The sequence below is a fragment of the Callospermophilus lateralis genome, chromosome 19, assembly GCF_048772815.1.
Source record: "Callospermophilus lateralis isolate mCalLat2 chromosome 19, mCalLat2.hap1, whole genome shotgun sequence".
Taxonomy (NCBI): domain Eukaryota; kingdom Metazoa; phylum Chordata; class Mammalia; order Rodentia; family Sciuridae; genus Callospermophilus; species Callospermophilus lateralis.
In genome coordinates, this window is record NC_135323.1 from 20,198,815 (window position 1) to 20,221,698 (window position 22,884).

A 22,884-nucleotide genomic window follows, 5' to 3' on the forward strand; every position below is an offset into this window, starting at 1 on the left:
CTATTTTGGCTTTAGTTGCTTTTTGCTTTCTAAGTTAGCTCTCTGCCTCCAACTTCACACTTTACAATGCTGCTTCATTCTCTTTCCTACATTGGACCCCTTCATGTTATTTGTCTATAAAAATCAAAGCCTTTCTCAGATGCCCCACTCAGGTTCCAATCTGCCTCCTGCACACACTCAGGTACACTTCCCCCGACTCTTTGCACTTGCTCTCTTTTCCTCTTCCAGTCACCCATCTTCATGGCCTTTTGAGGCAGCAACCACAGCAAACAGTGTTTCTTAAACTTGGTAAAGAATAATTTTTTATAACTTTCCAATCTACTGTAGACCAATACTTTTATAAAAATTATGCTTACTCTTAATTATGGTCCCCCATCCTATTATAACAGGTAATAGTTGATCTACACTGTTATAAAAACCACTCTTCACACTCTTAACTATCTTTTCTCCTTGCCTCATGAACCACCACTCACCTTCAAGGTTCAGCAGTCTCTACTACCTCCACTATGCCATCCCTAATGTTATGCCCCGTAGTCACATTGTGTTCATCACACCCACCTTTTTAATTCCACTGCTGTAACTTATCATATCACTACAATTTCCTATTAAATATCAAGACGTACTAGATTCTTTGAAGTCAGGGGTATATCCAATTCATCTTGTATCCCAAGCCTTTTTCCTGTCATGTGGTTAATTTAGAAATCTAATTAGCAAATGAATAAGACCAACACACACCTGTGACAACATGCAGAAAATTAAGAACTGCAACAACTTAAAACAGACCTTTAATGACTGGGGTGGGTTTAGGACTAAAAGTCTGAATGGTCTAAATCATTGAGACAGACATGTAGAACTCAGTAGGCGGTCTGAGACTGCTGCTGGCGGTAGCCACCCCGGCGCATGTAGCCCTCGTTTTTGCGGTAGCCATCCTTCTGGTCTGTAGGAAAGAGGTGGGAAGAAAGGTGAGGGCATGAGCACAGGGGAAAGGCAGTAGAGGGCTGGGGTACTGGGAGAGGACAGGGAACTGGAACCACTCACCTCGGAAGTAGCCGCCATAAGTACCTTGCTTGTGGTCAAACACCCGTTCATTATTCTCCACCAGGCTGCCCAGTTTCTCAGCCAGTTGTAAAGCCAAGTTCTGTTGGGCAGTGGGCTCAGTGCGGTGCATCACCACTGTCTGTGTTGGCTGGTCTAGGGAGGCCTGTTGAACGCAAGCGATGTGACACCAATAAGACCCGTCTAGCCTGCTCTCTCCATGACCCCACCTGCCATTACCATCACCTGGCCCTTACCATTAACTCCTCATTAATGATCATCTTGCTGATGATGGAGTGCACAGTGGGAAGATCCAGCTCAAACATGTCTGACAGTGTCTCCATGCTGGGGAGAAGAAAAGCAAAGCAGGGAGTGGGGCAGCCAGTTCTGGGACTACAAAGCGGGGGCCTCTCTGCAGTCCCAGAGCCCATCCTACCTGATGGAATCATAGACACTGCTGTAGGTGAAGAGGTAGGTCCTCAGGGACTCTTCCTGGATCTTCCTATGGGAAGAGGGCCGAAAAGGAGGAGGTTCTCAGGGAAGGAGACCAGTCAGTCTTTCCTTTCCCACCTACCACAACCTCCTTCTGCACTCACCTAACCAGCATGGTGCGAACTTTGTCAGCCTCAGGGAACAGGTCCCACACTTTCCCATTCATTTTCTCATTAATGATGAAGCTGTGGCAGGTCTTCCAGTCACCCATCTTCATGGCCTTGGAGGCAGCAACCACATGTTCCCTCATGGACTCAGGGGGACCTGAAAGTTGGGAATAAGGTAGGACCTAGACATACTCGGGACACAGGTTCCTGTCCCCATGAGCACTGCTCAGGAAGGAACATATGCCAGAAGGGCAAACAACTAGACCAGATTCCCTCCCAGTTTCACTGAAAAACAACGGACCCTACGGACCCCTACACGTCACTTGATATCTGAATAGTTTCCTTAGATTTGGCCACAAGCAATCATTCTTTTATCACTTTTGTGTTTTTGCCATATCCATACAGACCTTTAATGACTAGGGTAGGTTTAGGACTAAAAGTCTGAACAGTCTGTTATTTTAATTGAAAGTGGCTCATTTATTTGCCTTTAAAAAATTCAGCCTCAGGCCAAATGTGGTGGCACACACCTGCATACTCAAGACTCGGGCAGCTGAGGAAGAATGATCGATTGCCTCAGCAATTTAGGAAGGCTCTAAGCAACTTAGCAAGCCCTTGTTTCAAAATAAAAATAAAAAGTGCTGGGGATGTGGCTCAGGGTAAAGCACCACTGGCTTAAATCCTCAGTACCAAAAAAATTCAGCCTCAGTTTAATCATCTCTGTGAAATCCCACGCTTGATGTGCTGATTATGAATTCAGGTCCCCAAATACTTTCTTGAGAGATAAGCCAGGAACCAACAAACAAAATTAACTGGAATTCAGGATAAACAAAGTACAAAAGTGCCAAGACTGGAAATTATCGTGGAAGATACCAGAATAGGCACATCAAGTTCAAATGTATTACACTGATCAGGACCAAATAATATACGAAAAGAACTAAGTGTAAGAAAAAATACACACCTTAGACTAGTCTATTGTTACACTGTTGCAAAGGCAAATTTAGAGGCTCTGGGAATATCTTTCTACAAGCAAGAGTGCAGTGCTGAAATAAAAACATTTTTTTAATAATTTTATTTTTATGTGGTGCTGAGGATTCAACCCAGTGCCTCACAAGTGCTAGGCAAGTGCTCTACCACTGAGCCACAACCCCAGCCCTAGAAACTGCTTTTTGACACATCCTGAGTAACAGACAGACGCAGGGACCGTGTAAGCCAGAAAATCCTTCCCTACAGCTTCAACTTTAGCTCTTGCCAAGACCAGCTCCATGGGAAGGCAGCCCCAGGGTTGCCAGATCCACCTAAGGTGTGAGAAATTCAGATTTTCAATGGAAAATTTTCCATCAAATAAGACATCACTATGTAAGTCAAACCAAATTTGCCTTAGGATTGCACGTAGGATGTCATTCACAGGACCAGTAGATGACATCCGTGTAAGGGGATATAGCCATGGATAGTGAGTATGGCCCACTCAAGCCCTTCCATTCACCAACTGCATAGGTGGGAAGGGCACAGTTCAATTCCCTCCCCACTGAATCACAACTCATTCAGGCCTTGCATGATCAGCAAAAGTGATCAGAGCAAAGACCGAGGATGTAGCTCAGTGGTAAAGTGCTTGTCTAGCATTAAGGCTCTGGGTTTGATACCTAGCACTTTGTGTGCGTGCAGGCATAAGCACACAAGTAATCAAAGGAGTCACTGTAAATGAAGGCAGGGGGGAGGTTAAAAGTTATGCAAGTCACTTTAACTTCTCTGTGCCTCAGTTTCTACATCAGGAAAAAGAGGTAAACAAGGGAATCTGTATCACAGTGCCATTTCTAAAACAGATGAAACAAATTTTCATTTGTAAAACATTCAGAATAGTGCCAGAGAAAGTATCATTAAACCAAATGGAATCACTGAGTGGGAGAGTTACTCTCCTTAACTTCTCTTAATACTTAATCATAACCAAACAGCAAAGGAAGTATGCTACACTACAGAAGTCCACACTCACCCAGCAAGGGCTGTCGCTCGCCCACCCGCAGCTGGTGATGGAACTGCTTGCTGATCATGCGGCGCCGAGCATCGCTCTCATGGGCAGCCATGTAGGGGATCTCCAGGAGCATGGCAGACACCAGATACACACACTCCAGCAGCTCCAGGTTAATGTGCAGGTGAAAGGGCACCTGTCGGCGCCGCTCCACCTTCTCCTGCTCCTGGTTGCGCTCTTGTAGGCTGCGCAGCAGCAGACCCTGGCCCAGAAGTTCCTTGGCCCGGCCACTCGACTGGATATCCAACAGTGCATTGTGTGCATCCTTGGTTAGGCCTTGGCGGAAGGCACAGATGCCGAGCTGTACCATAGTGCGGTTGTACAGGATCTGGGGGAACAGAGGAATGCAGTCAGGTATCAGCCACAGGCAAGTTGTTCATTTAGTCAAAAAATTTAAAGCATCTACTATATGCTGAGTACAAGGGCATGGCCTATGGATATAGAACAAAATAACTACATGATGAAAATGACTAATGTTACAGAAAAATAAAATAGGAGAAGGGAGTAAAAAAGGAGTTTGTGTGATAATGGTGGCTTGCTTTTCTTTGTTCCTTTTTGCAGTACTGGAGATTGAACCCAGGAGTGCTCGACAACTAAGCAATACCTCCCCCTCCTCTGGCTTTTTACTTTGACACAAAGTCTTGCTAAAATGTTGAGGTTGACTCAAATTTGTGATCCTTCTGCCTTAGCCCACCAAGTAGGGAGATTACAAGCATGCATCCCTACACCCACCACTTCATGTTAATGATTTTTTTGGCGGAGATGGGGTGGGGGACCAAGAGAATGAATCCAAGGACATTTTTCATTTTGAGGCAAGGTCTCCCTAAGTTGCTCATGGCCCTCCTGGGGCTGGCTTTGAACTTGTAAACCTCCTGCCTCAGCCTCCCAAGCAGCTGGGGTTACCGGCATGTGCCACTGTGCCCAGAAAGATTAAATCTTCATTAACAATTATAGCTAGGTCCACCTATAATCCCTACAGCTCAGGAGGCTGAGATAGGAGGACTGCAAATTTAAAGCCAGTCTCAGCAATTTAGCAAGGCCCTAAGTAACTCAGTGAGACCCTGTCTCTAAAAGGGTTGCAGATGTGGCTTAGTGGTTAAGTAGCATGCCTGGGTTCAATCCCTATTACTAAAACAACGAAAAAACAAACGAAAAAACCCAAACAAAAAATGTAGGAGATCAACGCACAAGTCATAAAACAATGATGCAAACAGCTGTAAGAAATATTAGCAGGCTGAGGCTGTAGCACAGCAGTAGAATGCATGCCTAGCATGTGTGAGGCACTGCATTGGATCCTCAGTACTACAAAAAAAATAAATAAAATAAGGGTATAATATAATAACTTTATAAAAAAACAAAACTGCAAATAAAATTTAGCAATATATAAAAGATGATATATCAGGACTAAACAGGCTAGGTCTCAGGAATCAAAGGTTGGTATAAAAATCTCTGGGCTGGTGATGTGGCTCAAGCGGTAGCATGCTCCGCTGGCATGCGTGCAGCCCGGGTTCGATCCTCAGCACCACATACAAACAAAGATGTTGTGTCTGCCGAAAACTAAAAAAATTAATATTAAAAATTCTCTCTCTCTCTAAAAAAAAAAAAAAAAAAATCTGAAATCATGGGCTGTGGTTGTGGCTCAGTGGTAGAATGCTCGCCTTGCATATGCAAGGCCCTGCGTTTAATCCTCAGCACACCACATTAAATACTAAAAAAAAAATTAAAAAATAAAAATGAAAATCTGAAATTATGCTGGGTGCAGTGGTGCACACTTATAATTCCAGTGGCTCAGGAGGCTGAGGCTGGAGGACCTCAAGTTCAAAGCCAGACTTCAAAAGTGAGACACTAAGCAACTCAGTGAGACCCTAAGTAAATTACAAAATAGGGCTGGCTATGTAGCTCTAAGGCTGAGTTCATGAATTCAATTCCCAGTACCCCTCGCCAAAAATCTGAAATTATGTGCATGGGCCACGGAACAGGGTAGAGGAAAGTGTGGCTGTGGAGTCGCTAATCAAGACCTCCGGAGACCAAGCAGGAAGCAGGTCTGATTTTATTACACAGTTACCATGTATATATATTCAGGCAGTAGCTAAGCAGATTATAAGCAGCCACCAATACAATTTCTAGCCAACTGTCTTTGCAGCAACCAATCGAGGAGTGGGCCATGGAGCAAGTGCAGGGACTGCAACACACAGCCTCACGCCCAGGACTGCCTAAGGGATAAGCGGTTTGCCACGTGTAGCACGGGGGAGTGATTTGCTACTCAGACACCCTTAATATATGCCACATATGCAGTACTCCATGCACTTGCCTCCACAATCATGGTCATTCAATTTATGAGCAGAATAAAGAAGAGTATATAATTTCGATGGATGCAGAAGAAATCTGACAAAATTCCAAGATTTAGTTATGACAAAAATTTTCAGCTAAATAGGTCAAAAGAGAACTTGAATCAGGGAAAAAGTATCTATAAAAACTGTCATCCTTATAAGTGAAAGGTGACTGCTTCCCAGTTCACTTGAGAAAAAGGCAAGCTGACTGCGCTCACACTACTTTCATTCAGTATTGTCTTAAGAGACTTTAATTACTGCAATGTAAGATAAATAAAAATATATATATATTGCTAGCCTAGGAAAAGATCATAATTCAAAATCTGAAGTATGGTTTCTACTGAGTACATATCACTTCTGTAGCACCATCATCAGCTGAAAAACTCTTAAGTCAAACCATTAAATCAGGGACCATCTGTAGTAATAGAACTATACTTACAAAGTATATGATTATATAACTAGAAAGTAATCTATAAAATAACTAGAATAAATTTACAAAATGGCAAGATATAAAGCCAATACACAAAAATTAATTGTATTTTAAATACTAGGAGTTAATAATTGTAAAGTGAAAAAAACTGCATTTAAAATAGCATAAAAATCATAAAATATATTTAGGAACAATCTACACCAAAAACTAAACCACCTCAGAAAAAAACTAAGTAAGAAATTAAGTAAAGAGATATAATGTACAAGATTGAAAAGTTAAATATTATTAAGATATTAACTGATTTATAGATTCAATATAATCCCAACATTTTTTTTGTAGGCAGATTGATTCTAAAATTTACGTGGAAAAGCAAAGGACCTAGACAATCCAAAGCAATCTTGAAAAAGAAGTTGGAGGACTCATACTGCCTTGAGTTTAAGATCAACTACCACACAAAGGCTCAGCAATCGAGACAGTGTGGGAGTGGCACAAGACATACAAAAAGATGAATGAATGGATGGAACAGAGTCCAGGAACACCCTATCCCTGCAGAGTTATGTGGTTTTTCAAAAAGTGCCAAAGCAACACAACAAGGAATGTATTTACTTCAAATGATGTTGGCACAACTAGGTTTGTGTGAAGGAAAAAAATCTCAATCTCACTACGCGCAAACCTTGAGCCAAAATAAATAAAAAGGGCTGGGGATGTGGATCAGTGGTAAAGTACCCTTGGGTTCAATCCCCACTACCCAAACAAACAAATAAACAAAAAGCAGGGACAGAAGAGTTGACAACACATTTCACAGAAGATATAAAAAAAAACAAATGAGTGCTGTTTAAAAACCACCATCACCAGACAGCAAATATTCTATAGATACTTTCTAATTATCTTAAACACACATTTAACAGGATCTATCCTTGGACACAGCTCTGGCAATTCCTCCATATGAAGAAGCCCTCATAATACCAATATAGGCAAAATTAGATGTTCTATTGTTAGACAGTGTCCCAATACACGACATTGCATTTGGGTCTTCCCCCCTATTTTTTTTTTTTTTTAAACCTTTCTACATGAGATAATCTAATGTTCTGGACCACAAAACCAATAATATGAATGTCAGTTAAATTCACACCTGTCTCTACTCCAAAAGACTTTAATGTAATTGGGACAATATAAAATATGGGTCAACATGGAGGAGGGTCAAAGAATACTGGCATTTAGATCTGCAATAAAGAGTGGCTTTACTGGTTAAACCAATTTGTCCAGAGGACAGAAGCTTGGGCTCTTCACCACTAGGGTCAGATGCCTCCTCAGCCTACCTGTACTGGTGGGTCTGCATGCTGAATATTGTCTTGTAGGTGGCTCATAAGCATGAGGTCACGGGCCTGATACCAGCGGGAGTGCAGAGCATGGTGGTAGATATGGCAGAGGATGGCGCATGTACGGATCCGGTCTGTGCGGTCCTTGGCATAGATGTATTTGCAGAGCCTCTCCATCAGCACAGCTGAATCCTCACCCTCATTTTCTGCCTGGTCTTGCTCAGACTAGGAAGAGAAGAGACATTATTGGATACAAACATAAAGGCTTTAAATTGCTCAAATTCTAATAATCAGAGATGAGACTTTATCCAGCTTTATTCTAATCCTTCATTTCCCTCACTACTCCACCAAAAGAAGTTCCTAAGGAATAGATTTGCCATCAAGTCCTAATAGATTAAGTAGCACAAACCAACACACCTCTCTCCCTTGCACAACTGTCAAGTACTCACCTTCGAAGAGCCCTCAGGAGGGGTAAGCTGCCGCTGATGGGCCTTATAATCGAACTTGTAATAAGTGTGAAGGATGCGCCTCAAGTAGATGCGGCAGATTTCCTCGGTGGTGCCCTTCTCCTCCAGGTAGCGTTGCACGCGCTCAATGATGGCACATACCTGTGCCTCATCCTTCAGGTGCTCCACATATTCTAGGAGAAAAACATTCACCCTTATCTCAGGCATCCAAGTTTTCCCAACACCTGTCCCTAATCTATCCAGTTAGCTTCATCTATTCTCTGCCATTTGTCAGGAAGTATTCAACGTGCCCTGGAAACACTATCCTCTCCCAGAACCTACAATGTTGCTATCCCATGGCTCAGGAAAAAAATCTCAACTACCAACTTTGGCCAACAAGGGCCTGTGAAATCTGGCACTTGCCCTAATTATCCCATGATTCTCCCCTAGCCTTAGATGAGCCTGCACCACTTTTTATTCCTATAACGTGCCAACCTCACTTTCTGTTCCTCTCTCAGTGCTCTCTTCTAATTCTTCCTCTGACCTCATCTCAAATGGTTCCTACTCAATGATCTTCAACTACATTTAAAGCAGCCATCCTTCCAGTCATTTTCAATCTCAGGGTTCCATTACAAAGTCTTAATTCATGTGATTCAATATTACCTTGTTTATTACTTTGGTATTATTTGTTCAACTGCCTTTCTCTAGTACCAAAGTAAGCTCCATATGCATGGAGGCTTTTGGTGGCCTGTTTAAGCACTACACCCTTGATTTAATGGGCATATTAGTATTTTTACTGAGTAAACTGTCCTGCACCTCTCCATTCCAATGCTTCTGATCCATACTAAACAAGCCAATTAAAAACAGATGCCCTGCCCCAATGATTCTCAAAATATAAGTCCCCAAACCAGGAATATCACTTGGAAACAGGAGGAAAATCCAATTCCTGCTGTGCCCTCCTACCCACAAATGAATCAAAAACTATGGGAGCGGAGCTCAGCATCTCAACAGGTTCCTCAGTGTGATGCTGGGTAGGAAAGGACTGGCTTTTTGCTTTGATTTACAATCCTTACAAACCCCAAAATCAGCAGTATTTCCTACACTTTCCCTCTCAACAAAGACCATCCTTACTTAGGCTCACCTTGAGAGTGAGGATCAGTATTTTGCATTATTTTGGTAAATTCTTCATCCATTCGTTCTACCAGAGTTAGGATACAGCCACGGACACGCAGTGGCTGAAGAGGAAAGCAAAAGAGGAATAAATAAATTAGCCCAGATCGCTACCCTAAATTTTGCCTTTCTTCCATCTCCACTGAGTCTCCCCAAAAGAAACATATACCTCCAGTTATCCTGCCAATTCCCCTTTACCTGGTCAACATTTTGCAGGTTCTCACTTTCTTCCAAAATGTTCTCTCCAACAAAGATGTTGGAATTTGCAAACAAGATGTCCATAAGTTCATTAATGCAGTCCAGGCATTTCTGCCACATCTCTGGCTGCCAAGAGATCAGACAGCAGAATCAGAAGTCTGAGGATGGGAAAAGCAACTGTCTCCCAACAGCCTCTTTCACCAAGATTACATAGAGCCTTCAACTAGTAAGACTGTGTCCATAGTCCCCAATTTTTTAAAAACTCTAGGCACCTTTCCCTGACCAGTCAATTCAGCCCTGAGATAGTCCTCTTTGTTGCCCTTACCTTCATGTATGTGGCCAGGTTGGGGTTGTAGTCATAGAGAGAAGCAATGATATTGAACTTGATCTTGACGATGACACCCTCCCCTAGGTTGTTTTCAGAAGCAATCTGAACCAGCAGTTGTAGCAGTTCAATCTGGGTAGCACTGGAGGGGTACAGAACTGAGTGAGGCTTTGGAAACAAATCAAAAGGTCTCATCCTGTCATATAGAAATGCCCTCTTCAGACAAGCAAGGCAGCCATTTATGATACTCCTATTTTCATCTGTATGCTTGCTTCTCCTTTATATTCCTAACAAAAACAGCAATAGTGTAACAACCCTGGGATGATATAAAATGGTTTCATACCCACAATTCTCTTCAGTCACCTAATAATTAAAGGTGAATATTATTCCCATTTTACTTGTGGCAAAAACAGTACCAAAACAGAGCTATTTCCTCACCAATCTCTGCCTTGTGTTATAGAAAAAGAGCTTCTTCACTCTACAGTGAAGGGCCCATGAATCTTACCGATCAGTTCCCTTCTTGCCTCGTGCCTGTAGAATCTCATTCAATTTCTTGATGACAACAGCATGGGTGATCTCAGTTCCCTTGGCAAACATTTTTGGCTTCTCCTAGGCCAATACATATCCTGTCATATGCATGTCCGCAGAAATCTTTTACCTTAAGCTTTTCCCCACTCTGACCAGGTGGCCACTTGTATGCTCTCCCAAACTGCTCCCCTGTTCATTTTAATTCTTAAGTCCTCACCTTAACGAGGGGCACTCCACCTCGGACCCTTTCCCACTCCCCTCCTTCATTGTCTTCTTCCTCCTCATCCAGGCGCTTAGATTTCCTATCGTGCTTCTTCTTGGCTTTGTCCTCCCGTTTCTTTTCAGCTGCCTTTTTGTCCTCCTCTGTGGTGGGGGCCCTGTCAGGAGACAAAAAGATGAAATACCAATCCCCCTCCCACCACTGAAGCTTCCTCCTTCCATGAACTACTACCTCTTTTCCTCCACTAAGGATCCAAGTTGTGCTATACAACAGTGACCTGCAGAACAGAGACAATCACAACCAAAGCCAGGACCACTGAAAATTTGATTTGCTGGACTACGCACCAATATGTCACCATGTTACACCAATTAAAATGCTATTATGAAGGGTAGGGAGGGCATGGCCAGATCCAATAAGGTGTCAATCAGGCTATTGCAGACATAAACAACCTGTCATCTAGCTCCAAAGCTAATCTTCAATGTTTAAATAAAGGAAAATCATAAACAACTTGTAATTTTTTAAAATATATTTTTTAAGTTGCATATGGACACAATGCCTTTAATTTTTTTATGTGGCGCTGAGGATTGAACCCAGTGTCTCACACATGCTAGGCAAGCGCTCTACCACTGAGCTACAACCCCAGCCCTGAGTTATTGTTTTTTGATAGGTGCTCTATCCAGGCTAAGCTTTTTTTTTTTCTTCAATAAAAACAGACTCTGACAGTCAGTTTACATTAAAAAAGGTGAAAAAATAATCTGCTGTTATATGGCTTATTTTATGAAAATTGATCTAAATTCTGTATTTAAAAATTTAAGAAGAAAAAACTTCAATGCAAAAAATGCTTCACAAGAAAAAAAATCATTAGTTGTCTCAAAATGTCATTCGATGTTGCCTAAGCCATCTCTAGATTTTTAATTAGTACATAACAAAATATAAACTAAATATGACAAGGTTAAAATATTTTAAAGTTTGGATGTTTCAGTAAGTAGCACTTTAAAAAAATACACACACACACACACACACACACATTTTTTTTTAAAAGTTTTAGATGGACACAATACCTTTATTTATTTACTTATTTATTTATGTGGTGCTGAGGATGGAACCCAGTGCCTCACACATGCTAGGTAAGCACTCTACCACTCAGCTACAACCCCAGCCCAGTAAGTAGTTTATAAATATGCCACTTGTGTTAAAATTTTCCTTTGCCAAAAGATTAATGCTTTAGCTCTTGAAAAACAAAACAAAAAAAAACCCTTATGGATTTCCCCCCATATCACTGTTTCCTAACAATAAAAATTCACTTCACAGGTTTTGTAAATATGCAAAATATGTTCATTAAGTTGAAACCTCTTTGTCCACATTATCCCCACAGCTCTAAGAGGATCAAAGGAGCTAATGCTATTTTTAAAATCAGTGCTTCAAATCTTTGCCACCTGCATCTCAGATACAGCATTAATCTCTAGGATATATGAAGAAAAAAACACCAAAATAACACAAATAACCCAATTAATAAACGGGCAAAGGAATAGAATAGGCACTTCACAGAAGAAATATGAGCGGTCAACAAATATATCAAAAAATGTTCAACATCTCACCAATTAGAGAAATGTGAATTAAAACTACAGAGATTTCATTTCACTCCAGTCGGAATGGCAATTATCAAGATAAAAGTAATAGGCTGGGGTTGTGGCTCAGTGGTGGAATGCTTGCATAGCATGTGTGAGGCATTGGGTTCAATTCTCACCATATAAAATATAAAATAAATAAATAGTTAAAAAAAATACAAGTAACAATAAATGTTGGCAAAAATGTGGAGGAAAAGATATACACTGCTGGTGGAATGCAAATTGGTGTAACAATTCTAGAAAGTAGTATGGAGATTCCTCAGAAAACTCAGAATGGAACCACCATTTGACCCAGTTATCCCACTCTTTGGTATATACTCAAAGGATTTAATACCAGCATACTATAGTGACACAGCCCCATAAATGTTTATAGCAGCTGAATTCAACAACAGCTAAGCTTTGGAACCAATCCAACTGTCCTTCCAACAGATGAATGCATAAAGAAATTGTGGTATATATATACATTACTCAGCCATAAAAAGGATGAAATTATGGCATCTGCCAGTAAATGGATGGAACTGGAGACAATCATGTTAAGTGAAATAAGGTGATCCCCCAAAACCAAAGGCTGAAAGTTCTGATATGTGGACACTAACACACAATAAGGGAGGGGGGTGGGAGAACAGAAATACTTTGGATTAGACAAAGGGGAATAAGGAAAGGGAGGAAGAATGGAAACAGAAAAGATAGTATAATGAATCAGACATTATGTTCACATATAAATACATGTTCATTGTAACTCTACATCATGTACAACCAAAAGAATGGGCAGTTATACTCCATGTATGTATAATATGTCAAAAGATACCCTTCTGTCATGTATAACTAAAATGAATAAGGAAAAAAACCAATCAATCAGTAAACATCAGTGCTTCCAACAAACTTATCTTTCTTGGCCTAAAGTTTTACTCTTAGCCCTTAGGTGTCCCTTATTCAGCACAATGAATTCATACCCTAAGAAATTCTAGCTAAAAGACCTAAAACTTGGGCTTGACCTCTTGACCTTGATTATACCTTGGCATAGTAACATCTTGTCAGAAAATTATCAGTAGACAGATGTCTATCTATTGGGTATATATCCAACAGATAAAAACTACAGTTCTAGACTTAATACAGCTAAGACACCAAAGATTAATTGAGAGACACCAACAGAAGTCAGGCCTAGAAATATACTATACAATATGAAGGACCATTCCATGCCTTCTCAACCACAGCTATAATAAATTGCCTTGAAATAGATCCTTGCTTAGGATTCTAACAATGCAGGCATTCAATTTCATTAGATCCCTTGAGGTCTCTCTCTCACACACACTCTTGCTTACCAACATGCACACACAAACACAACCCTCAAGAAGTAACTCTTGAGGTAGACAGCATCCCTATAAGATTTCACAGGTCAATCATGGCATCAGATGTAAACAACTTCTTCCAAAAACCTTTAGATCAAGATCCATACTGAGATAAGACATTTTATTGTTTGCATTTTTCTATTCTTTTTCTTCTTTTCTGTCAGTCATTTTTGCTCATCTCTATTACTAATCTTTTCAGGGGTTAATTACTTACAAGTTTAAAAACAATCTGTTAGTTGCTCACAATTAGAAGTTCAAAGTGACCACTTACCAAAAAGGATTCAAGATACCCTTTATCAGTATATTCTTAAAAATTTGTACCAACTACAAATTGAGAAACCTGAGTGTGTAATCTGTAATTTACCTCTAAAACAATAGGTTTCAAATTTTAAGGAATTTTTTTAACCCCAATCTAATATATTCCTTAAAAATTAACCAAATAAAATTTATCTCAAATACAGTAAAGACAGAGTCTGTGCAATAAACAACATCTTACAGTTCCTGGGTAAATACTCTGGAAAAAACAGATCATTTACTCAATTAAGAAACAAGCCCAAGCCACTAGCATATGCCTGTAGTCCTAGTTACTCACGAGGCCAAGGCTAAAGCTGAGGCAGGACTGAGAGCTGAAGCCTTATTATTCAACACAAGGACCTTGACTCTTTAAGGGAGAAAAAGGAAGAAACAAGCCACTTGATTAAAGTTAACTAAGCTGATTCTGAAAAGACATTCTCCTAGATAGGCTTTTAACCCTGTTTGAAAATAAATATAGGTTCTAAAATATTTCTAAAAATATCTGTGATAGTCGTCATATTTTCTATCCAAAGGTATGATCTAATATCCAGGTGCTTTAAAGCTACCCCAGTCATAGCCCACAAAAAAAGATATTGAAATTCTGGAAGATAAACCTACTCCTTTATGAGCTTGTTTCCATCAAAAGGTAAAGGCTGAGAAATTCTAATCAGGGAAAAGATACAGATTGGCTTTAACAAGGAGATGCAGAAAAAGGATACTGGCAGACATTATAGACAGTCCATCATATTTTCTAGAAAATCCATAAACATTGATTGGCTGACTCAAGGAGAGCTTATACAGAAAAATGTGCAAACAAAATTTATTGTGGTTTGTTCCTCCCATTTGTTCCTTTCCTCTCTCTACAGATGCTTTGACCTATGATGGGGTTACAACACTTCATAAACTGCAACTATTCTAAGTTGCAAATACATTTAACCCATCATATCAACTGATCAAAATAAATTTTTAATTCAGTGAACTGTAGAGTATTAATTCACTCTCATGATCGCATGATTAATGGTGGAGCTTTGACCCCAGCCCAGCATAATAAGATAGTCTCACACCACATATTACTGGCCCAGGAAAAGAATAAAATTTGAAAATTGCAAAATAAATAAATTGGAGCTGGAGTTGTAGCTCAGTGGTAGAGTGCCCACTTGCCTAGCATGTGTGAGGCACTGGGTATGGTTCTCAGCACTGCAAATAAATAATGAAAGGTCCATTGACAATGAAAAAAAAAATTTCCTCAATGTCAGAAAACCTATGGGAAGACTGGGACTATGGCTCAGTGACAGAGTGTTAGTCTGGCCCATGTGAGGTACTGGGTTCAATCCTCAGCACATTAAACAAACAAACAAACAAAAAACCCCAACAACACTATGGACTGGGGGGCTCAGTGGCAGATCACATGCCTGGCAAGCACAAGGCCCTAGATTCAATTCTGAGCACCACCCAAAATTCCCTTTGACAACCAAAATTCCAACATTATTTCTCCAAAAACTTTCCTCAGAACATTGATTCAACTAGTTTTCAACCATCTCCCTCTTTCCAGTTAGATGTTCCAAGTAAAATTCCATAAGTTAAAGACAAAAACAAAACTCAAGAAACCTCTATAATATATTAATTCCCAAACCAGCAGAGAGAAACAAACTGAACAGGAGGGAAAAATACAGACGTGCCCCCCTCCAAAGGGGTGAGAAACAGAAACAGGATTAATCTTAAAATAAAACCAATTGATGCCCTAAATTACATACTGTTGAGAGCCACAGCCAAGGGGCCCCAGCAAACTTTCAGACTGCCAGCTGATGATTGGCTCACAGCGGCCACAGCCGCTGATTGGCTCCTCTGCGGTGAAGCTCATTGGGCTGTTTCCCTGCCCTTTCAGGCCACGGAGCTGCTCATTGGGGGACTTTTTGGCTCCGCCCATACGACCCAGCCAATCGGCCTCAAGAGGAAGAGGATTGTGGGAGGTGTGGAGGCTGGTGGTTGGGGAGTGTGGCTTGTGGGAAGCTGGTGGTGGCAGTTGGGCTCTGAGGGTTTTTTCCTGAGGAGCTCTTTTGTTTGGCGTGTGTGGTTCTAAAAATAAAGTTAGTTTCTTTTGACAAGTGGCTCCTGAATTGTGCCCAGCCAGACCGGGGCAACATACTATATGATTTCATTTATATAAAATTCTAGAAAAGGCTAAATTAATGATAGAAAGCCAATCAAAGCTGGGTATGGTGGTATATGCCTATAGTCCCAGCTACTCAGGAGGGTGAGGCAGAAGTATTGCTTGAACCTAACCAGCTATGCAACAAATTGTTTAAAAAAAAAAAAAAAATCAGGGAAAAGGGTGAGAAGAGTAGGTGTAGCAGCACACAGGCTAAGAAAGGGGCATGAGGAAATTCTTAGGTGATAGTTATTATTTGTTTCAAATGTGGCAAGACTTCATGGGTATACAAGAATTGTGACAATTTATCAAATTAACTTTAAATATGTGTAGTTACTAGTTACCTCAATAAAGCTATTAAAAATCTTAAAATAAGCTGGGCACAATGGTGCACACCAACAATCCCAACTTGGGAGGCTGAAGTAGGAAAATGATGAGTTCAAAGCCAGCCAACTTAGTAAGGCCCTTAGCAATTTAGCAAGATCCTATCTCAAAATAAAAAGTAAAATGGGGATGTGTCTCAGGAGTTAAGCACCCCAGGCTCAATCCTTGGTACAAAAAAAACCCTTAAAAAAAAAAAAAAAGTCAGATGTGTGGTGACCCATGTGCCTGTCATCCCAGCAACTAGGGAGGCTAAGGCAGAAAGACCACAAGTTCAAGGCCAGCCTAAGTAATTTATCTAGGCCCTAAGCATCTTGCTCAGTATCACAGTTAATAGATGCCAAAGTGAGATGTGCACCCAGTCCACATGCAATGAGTAAGGTGGTTAAATATTAGGACTCTGGAGTCATCAAATCCCATATTTAGAACTCATTAGCTTTGTGATCTTAGCCAACTAATATACTTGACTTTCTGAGCCCTGCTGTGAAACAGGAGCACTTAACACTCCTAAAATGACTATATGGAAGAAGCAACAACCTTCAAGATGACTGAAGGCTTTCTACTCTTCCCACTATTGCCCTAGGTCCCATTTATTTCCTTACTTTTTGAGGAATCTTGAGGCCAGTGCTGTTTGTTTCCCTTCTTCCTCCTCTGAGTCTGAACCAGAGGATGTGGAACCTGTGTCCCAGTCTTCATCATCTTCAGAATCTTCTGAGTCCTCATCTTCATCCTTAAAGGGAGAAAAAAAAAAAAAAAAAAAAAGATGAGCAAGAAAATAGGAAAACTGGTCTCTCTGCTCTCCTGTGTCTCAAACATGTTTCAGAGAATTTTAGAAGCAGAAGGAGAGTGGTTATCAGGAGCTGGAATGGACCTCCAAGACCTACAGACATTACAACTTGCCCCAAGGACACACAAACTCCCCAGGACCAGAGCTAGGCCCAGATTCCGGTTTGCTCAATACTCTCATCTAAGAGGAAGCCGGTTCTCAAATCAGACTAGACTAAATCCCACCCCTCCCAACCACAGGGTTCCATGTTTTCTTGTTCCCAGGGACCCAAATGACCTCTGGCAGGCAAATCATTCATTAATCTAACCCTGGCTCTTACATCCATCTTTTTGAGGAACTTGCGACTCTCCCCAGAAGGAGCTTCTGATTTCTTCTTCAAGAATGCTGCAGCACTAACTCCATCCTCATCCTCATCCTCATCTGATGAGCCTAGAAGGAAAGGCGGGAGAAAAAATTTAGAATGTTGAAGTGTAAGACTGAAGGGCAACCAAACTCAGGGCCTTGAAGCTTTCTCACCTTCTGAATCCTCCTCATTCTTCTCTGCATCCTCATCTGCAGATTGCTCAGGGTTCTGGACATAGGAAAATGAGAGATAACTAAGGATGCCTGCCAACCACAACCCATCCCACCCCCCATAATTCCTTTTCCAGTCTCAAACCCACTTGTTAATGCTCTTTTGAGGGAGTTATTGGATCAATGATCCCAGTTTAAAAAAAAAAAAAAAAAAAAAAAAAAGTCTACCTCTAGCATCCCTAACCTGCTTGTAGTTTGTGATATGAGACTCAAAATCTCGGTTGTATTTTCGGATTTTCTGGCGCAAGGTGCTCAGAGCCTTAGCATTATTCTTGTTCATCTTCTTCTTCCCTTCTTTATCTTCCCAAAGCTAAATGAAAGAAGAGGAAAGAGAAGGAGAACAGTGATTTACGACTAAGTAGTACTGACTAAACTTCAGGTTCCACCACCACTTTTTTTTTGGTACTGGGGAATGAACTCAGGAGTACCCTAACCATTGAGCCACATCCCCAAATAGCCACTTACCTATTTTGTATTTTATTTAGAGACAGGGTCTCACTGAGTTACTTAGCGCCTTGCCCTTGCTGTGGCTGGCTTTGAACTTGCCATTCTTCTGCCTCAGTCTCAGCCTCCCAAGCAGATGGGATTACAGGTGTGCATCACCCACTATCACTTTTTTGAAGGTCATTACCTATATATCACCTGCACTACTTACCAACTACACATTTTCTTTTTGTGGTGCTGGGGATTGAACTTAGGATCAACAACAACATCCCTAACTCCTATTTACTTTTTTTTTTTTTTTTTTTGGTATCAGGGATTGAACCCAAGGGCATTCACCACTGAATCAATCTCCAGCCCCTTTCATTTTGAAACAGGGTCTCATTAGGTTGCTTACAGCCTTGCTAAGTCACTGAGGCTGGCTCTGAACCTGCAATCCTCTAGCCTCAGCCTCTTGAGCTGCTGGGATTATAGGCATGTGTCACTGTACCTTGCCTATTATTATTTTTTCTCTAAATCCTTCATATATCACCCCTAAAAGTACAAAATCATGAGTAAGAGATAAATACAATCTAGGGCCAAAAAGTTTTTTCCCCCTTATTTTATTCCATTTTCTATATTCAAGATACACTGTATATAATAAGGCAAAGAATCTAGGAAGAAATGAATCCTGTAAGCCAGATAGTTAGCACAGCCAGGTCCAATCCCTTTTTGGCTTCCCTTCACCCACATGCATCACACCTCATTAAGATAATCCTCCAGGTCAGCCAGGATGCGGATATAGAACCGGGGGACGCCTTCCTTGTCCACAATACTCTTGGCCTTCCCATATGCTTTTCCCAGGAGCTCAAACTCTTCCAGGCACTTGGTGACATCCCGAATCTTCATGGCATTACGAATGGTCCGGATAAGATTTGTCAGCTCCTCAAACCTGGATTAGGAACCCAGTTCCACATCTGATATGTCCACCACAGGAAAAACTTCCCACTGCTCCCAGAAACTTCCCACTGCCTCACCTCTTGTCCTTGGCACTTCGGACAACTCTCTTGGTATCTTCTTCATCCTCGCTCAGTAACAGTGGCCTGTTCAGAAGGAACAGAGACCATTAACAACCTCCACTCCTAGTTATTACATTTCTCAGAGGGGGCAGGTAGAACCAAGGCACTGTTATATACTACAAGGTAAACCTTGGAAAACATGTGCAGAACAAACATGGTGGCACACGCCTGTCACCCCAGCAGCTCTGGAGGCTGAGGCAGGAAGATCATGAGTTTAAAACCAGCCATAGCAATTTAGGCAGGGCCTAAGAAACTTAGCGAGACCATGTCTCAAAATAATACACAAAATAGGGCTGGGGATGGAGCTCAGTGGATAAGCACCCCTGGGTTCAATCACTGGTACCAAAAAAAAAAAAAAAGAAGAAGAAAAGAAAGAGCCAGGCTGGTACCACATATCTTTGATCCCAGCTACTTGAGGGGCCGAGGCAGGAGAATTACAAGGCAGAGGCCAGTCTCACCAACTTATCCAGTCCCTGTCTCAAAAAATAATAAATAAAAAGGGCTGAGGATACAGCCTAGCAGAAAAGCACCCCTGGGAATTCTCAGTATGGTGGGAAGACAGGGTAGAGAAAAAAGCTAGAAAAGAAAAGGCTTCAAGGAGCTGGTACCTAAACTAGATCCCATAAAACACAAGTATGAGAGGCCAACATCAAGAAAAATATCTCAGTGGCTTAAATACCTCCATTGTCAGTAGTTTTCTTTTCCATGATATTGTAGATTGAACCCAATGTCACTGTACCACTGAGCTACAGCTTTTTTTTTTTTTTTTTTTTTTTAATTTCAAACAGTTGGGCTGGGGATGTGGCTCAAGTGGTAGCGCGCTCGCCTGACATGCATGCGGCCCGGGTTCGATCCTCAGCACCACATACAGACAAAGATGTTGTGTCCGCCAAATACTAGAAAATAAATATTAAAATTCTCTCTCTCTCCCTCTTTCTCACTCTCTCCCACTCTTTCTTTAAAAAAAAAAAAATAATAATTTCAAACAGTATCTTCACTAAGTTGCCTACATTGGCCTCAAACTCGTGATCCTCCTGTCCCAGCCTGTATTGTTGGGAATACAGCAACTGGCTACTAGTTAAACAAGACCAGATCACAGATCACAGTACCCAGCCAGCAACAGGGCCTCCATTCTTTTCTTTCCATTTTATTAATTTTTCCAATTATTTCCCATTTTATGACAAGTGATGCTGGCTTTCCACTTGTGGGGATGATAAGAAATCATATCCATATTAGTGAACACATGTGTCTGTACCTGGGCAAGTACATACTAAATAGTAGAAGAGGAACACAACACAAATAATGAAAAGTGGAATGGGAATGACAACAGTTTGAGAAAATATATTTGCAGAGATGGGGAAAGGCTATTTAGGTGGAGGTAAACGACAGGAGTATAACAGATGTTTAAAAACCTGCTACAGAACCAAGTGGCACATCAGGGGACACCCAGGCATTAACTAACATTCAAGGTTTGGTTCTCTGAGTTGTGTGGTCACTGAGGATTTCTTGGGGGTAAGAAAAGCCGGGATGTGGAGGGTTTTGGTTAAGACCAGACTGAGGTAAAGGGAAGCAGGGGGTGATGGGAAAGGGACGGGGGAGGCACAGTCTGGAGACCTATAAGCCAACCAAAAAGCTGATGAAACTGACCCCGCCAGCCGGAAGCGTCTTCTCCGCGATTCCACCCCTCCGACCCCGGGGGTGGACTCCCACAATTCACAACACCCCACGATGGAGAGCTTCGCATCCCCCTCCGCCCCGGCGCGGTAAGCACCATCCCGCGAAGCCGCGCCCGCCCGGTCGCCGTCTCCATCCCCCCAGCTCAGTGGCGGCTCTCCGCAGCCCGCCCAATTCGCACTCCCCGAGGGGCACACGGCGCAGCCTCTCCTACTCACTGTTTGCCGTAGTTACCCCCGACAGGTTTGGTGACGAGCTCCTCCCCGGACAGGGACGACTCGGACTCGCTGTCCGAACCGGTGGTGAAAAACCGCGACATGGCGACGGCGCTGAGGGGCTAAGGCCGGCGCGGCCGGACCTGAGGAAGAGCCGGAGAGTCACGGGCCACGAGAAGGGGTCCGAGCCACCACCACCCCAGACCTCCGATCCCTCCTCACGGTCCCCGCCCGTCCCCCGGCCCGGTATCCTTCCTCGAAGCACGAGGCGCAGGAAATACCAACCAGCTGAGATCCAGAATCGGTCACACCGCCAAAGCGAAACAGCGGAAACGTCGAGAGAGAAAAAAGCGGTGCCTTGCGTCACTTCCGGGAAGCACCGACTACATTGGAAAAACTACAACTCCCAGGAGTCTTCGCGCCATGCAGGGGCGGGGACAAGCTTGAGGAGCCGGCTCTAAGACCTTACTAGGCTGCTTCCCGAGTCCACCCCTAAGGGCGGCACGACTTAAAATACAAAATACCCTTGAACTGCAGAATCAGAATCCTAGGGCCTGCGCGCACGTTATGCTGATGGTTGTTAGATTTTGGAGCTAGGCTTAGAGCAACCTTCCAGACAGACTTTCAGGGTTGGAATCCTAACCTTTCTGTGTCCGTCAGTCTTCTCAAGCCTTATGGCTCATTTTACAATAAGGGCAATAATAGCACCCATTTCATAGGATAAGAAAAAAATCGTCTATGTGAAGCATTTGAGCCAGTGCCTTGTACAAAATAAGCATATGACATTAGCTAATATTCTTTCATATTCCTCAAATACTTATTCGCTAAACATTTATTATGTACTTCTAAAATGTTGATTTTTTTCATTTTGGGCTGGAGATGCAACCCAAGGTCTCACATGGGCTATGTAACTGCTCTACAACTGAGCAACACTTCCACCGCGCTCCCCATAGGAGCAATGTCCTAAACATTGGTACACTAGTGACCAAATATAATAGGTTCTGGATTTCACAAGGAACTCACATTCTAGTGAAGTGATGTAATAAACAAGTAAAGGAATAAAAAGCAATTACAAATAGTAATAATTACCATAAAGACATTAAAGTGACTGGTTTGAGGAAGATTATTTTGGATAGGAAGATGAGGACTTCTCTAAAGAGGTAATATTTGAACTGAGATCCAAATGACAGGAAGGAAGGAACCATGTAGAAGGTCATCTAAGGAAAAGAGCATTCCCAACCAGTGCAAAGGCCCTGAAGCAAAGATGAGTTTGACCAGATTCTGGGAATAAGGATAAGGCCAGTGTAGACAATACTAGATAATGCAGGTCCTTGCAGGCCTATGGATTTAAATCCAGAAGATTGGAGAAGTTATGGGGGGGAAGTTTACCTCCAACACTTTTTTAAAAGGTGGTGTTTAAAAAAAAAAATTTTAGTTGTACATGGACACAATACCTTTATTTTATTTATTTTCATGTGGTGCTGAGGATCGAACTCAGTGCCTCAAGTGTGCTAGGCAAGTGCTCTACCACTGAGCAACAACCAGTCCCATATGTGTTTATTTTTAAATTCATTCATTCATTTTCCCTCACTTTTATTAGCAAATCCCGTTAAAGGAAATTTTTTTAAGGCTTTTCATTCATGGTACATTTGCCACATATCTGTCCATGTTTAGCAATGGAGGTGCAATGCTCCCCTAAAACAAATATAGGA

At 41.8% G+C, this 22,884-nt stretch overlaps 1 protein-coding gene across 2 annotated transcripts; it reads right to left on the reverse strand.

Annotated features, from left to right (window-relative positions):
- Positions 1-767: 767 nt before the first annotated feature.
- On the reverse strand, positions 768-21,544 carry LOC143385077 (eukaryotic translation initiation factor 3 subunit C). Of its 2 annotated transcripts, none has more exons than XM_076840336.2 (21): positions 21,458-21,544; positions 21,176-21,315; positions 19,242-19,307; positions 18,967-19,156; positions 17,969-18,094; positions 17,728-17,782; positions 17,531-17,640; positions 17,027-17,154; positions 10,621-10,780; positions 10,381-10,481; positions 9,876-10,017; positions 9,551-9,676; positions 9,324-9,417; positions 8,186-8,376; positions 7,737-7,961; positions 3,622-3,985; positions 1,632-1,791; positions 1,472-1,537; positions 1,293-1,380; positions 1,039-1,201; positions 768-937 (listed from the first exon to the last, which is right to left on the reverse strand). In XM_076840336.2, the coding sequence occupies exons 2-21, from the start codon at positions 21,274-21,276 to the stop codon at positions 855-857; spliced, it is 2,739 nt and encodes a 912-aa protein (XP_076696451.1). In that variant the 5' UTR covers positions 21,277-21,315; positions 21,458-21,544; the 3' UTR covers positions 768-854. The 2 variants fall into 2 exon arrangements, with proteins under 2 accessions (XP_076696451.1, XP_076696450.1); XM_076840335.2 differs by having other exon boundaries at positions 10,381-10,484.
- Between the last annotated feature and the right edge of the window lie 1,340 nt (positions 21,545-22,884).

Coding starts and splice junctions, on each gene's coding strand:
- LOC143385077 (XM_076840335.2), bottom strand. CDS start 21,276: ATGTCGCGGTTTTTCACCACCGGTTCGGACAGCGAGTCCGAGTCGTCC. Junction 18,095..18,966: donor TGGAGGATTATCTTAATGAG/GTGTGATGCATG, acceptor TCTTTCATTTAG/CTTTGGGAAGATAAAGAAGG. Junction 17,783..17,968: donor ATATCACAAACTACAAGCAG/GTTAGGGATGCT, acceptor TCCTATGTCCAG/AACCCTGAGCAATCTGCAGA.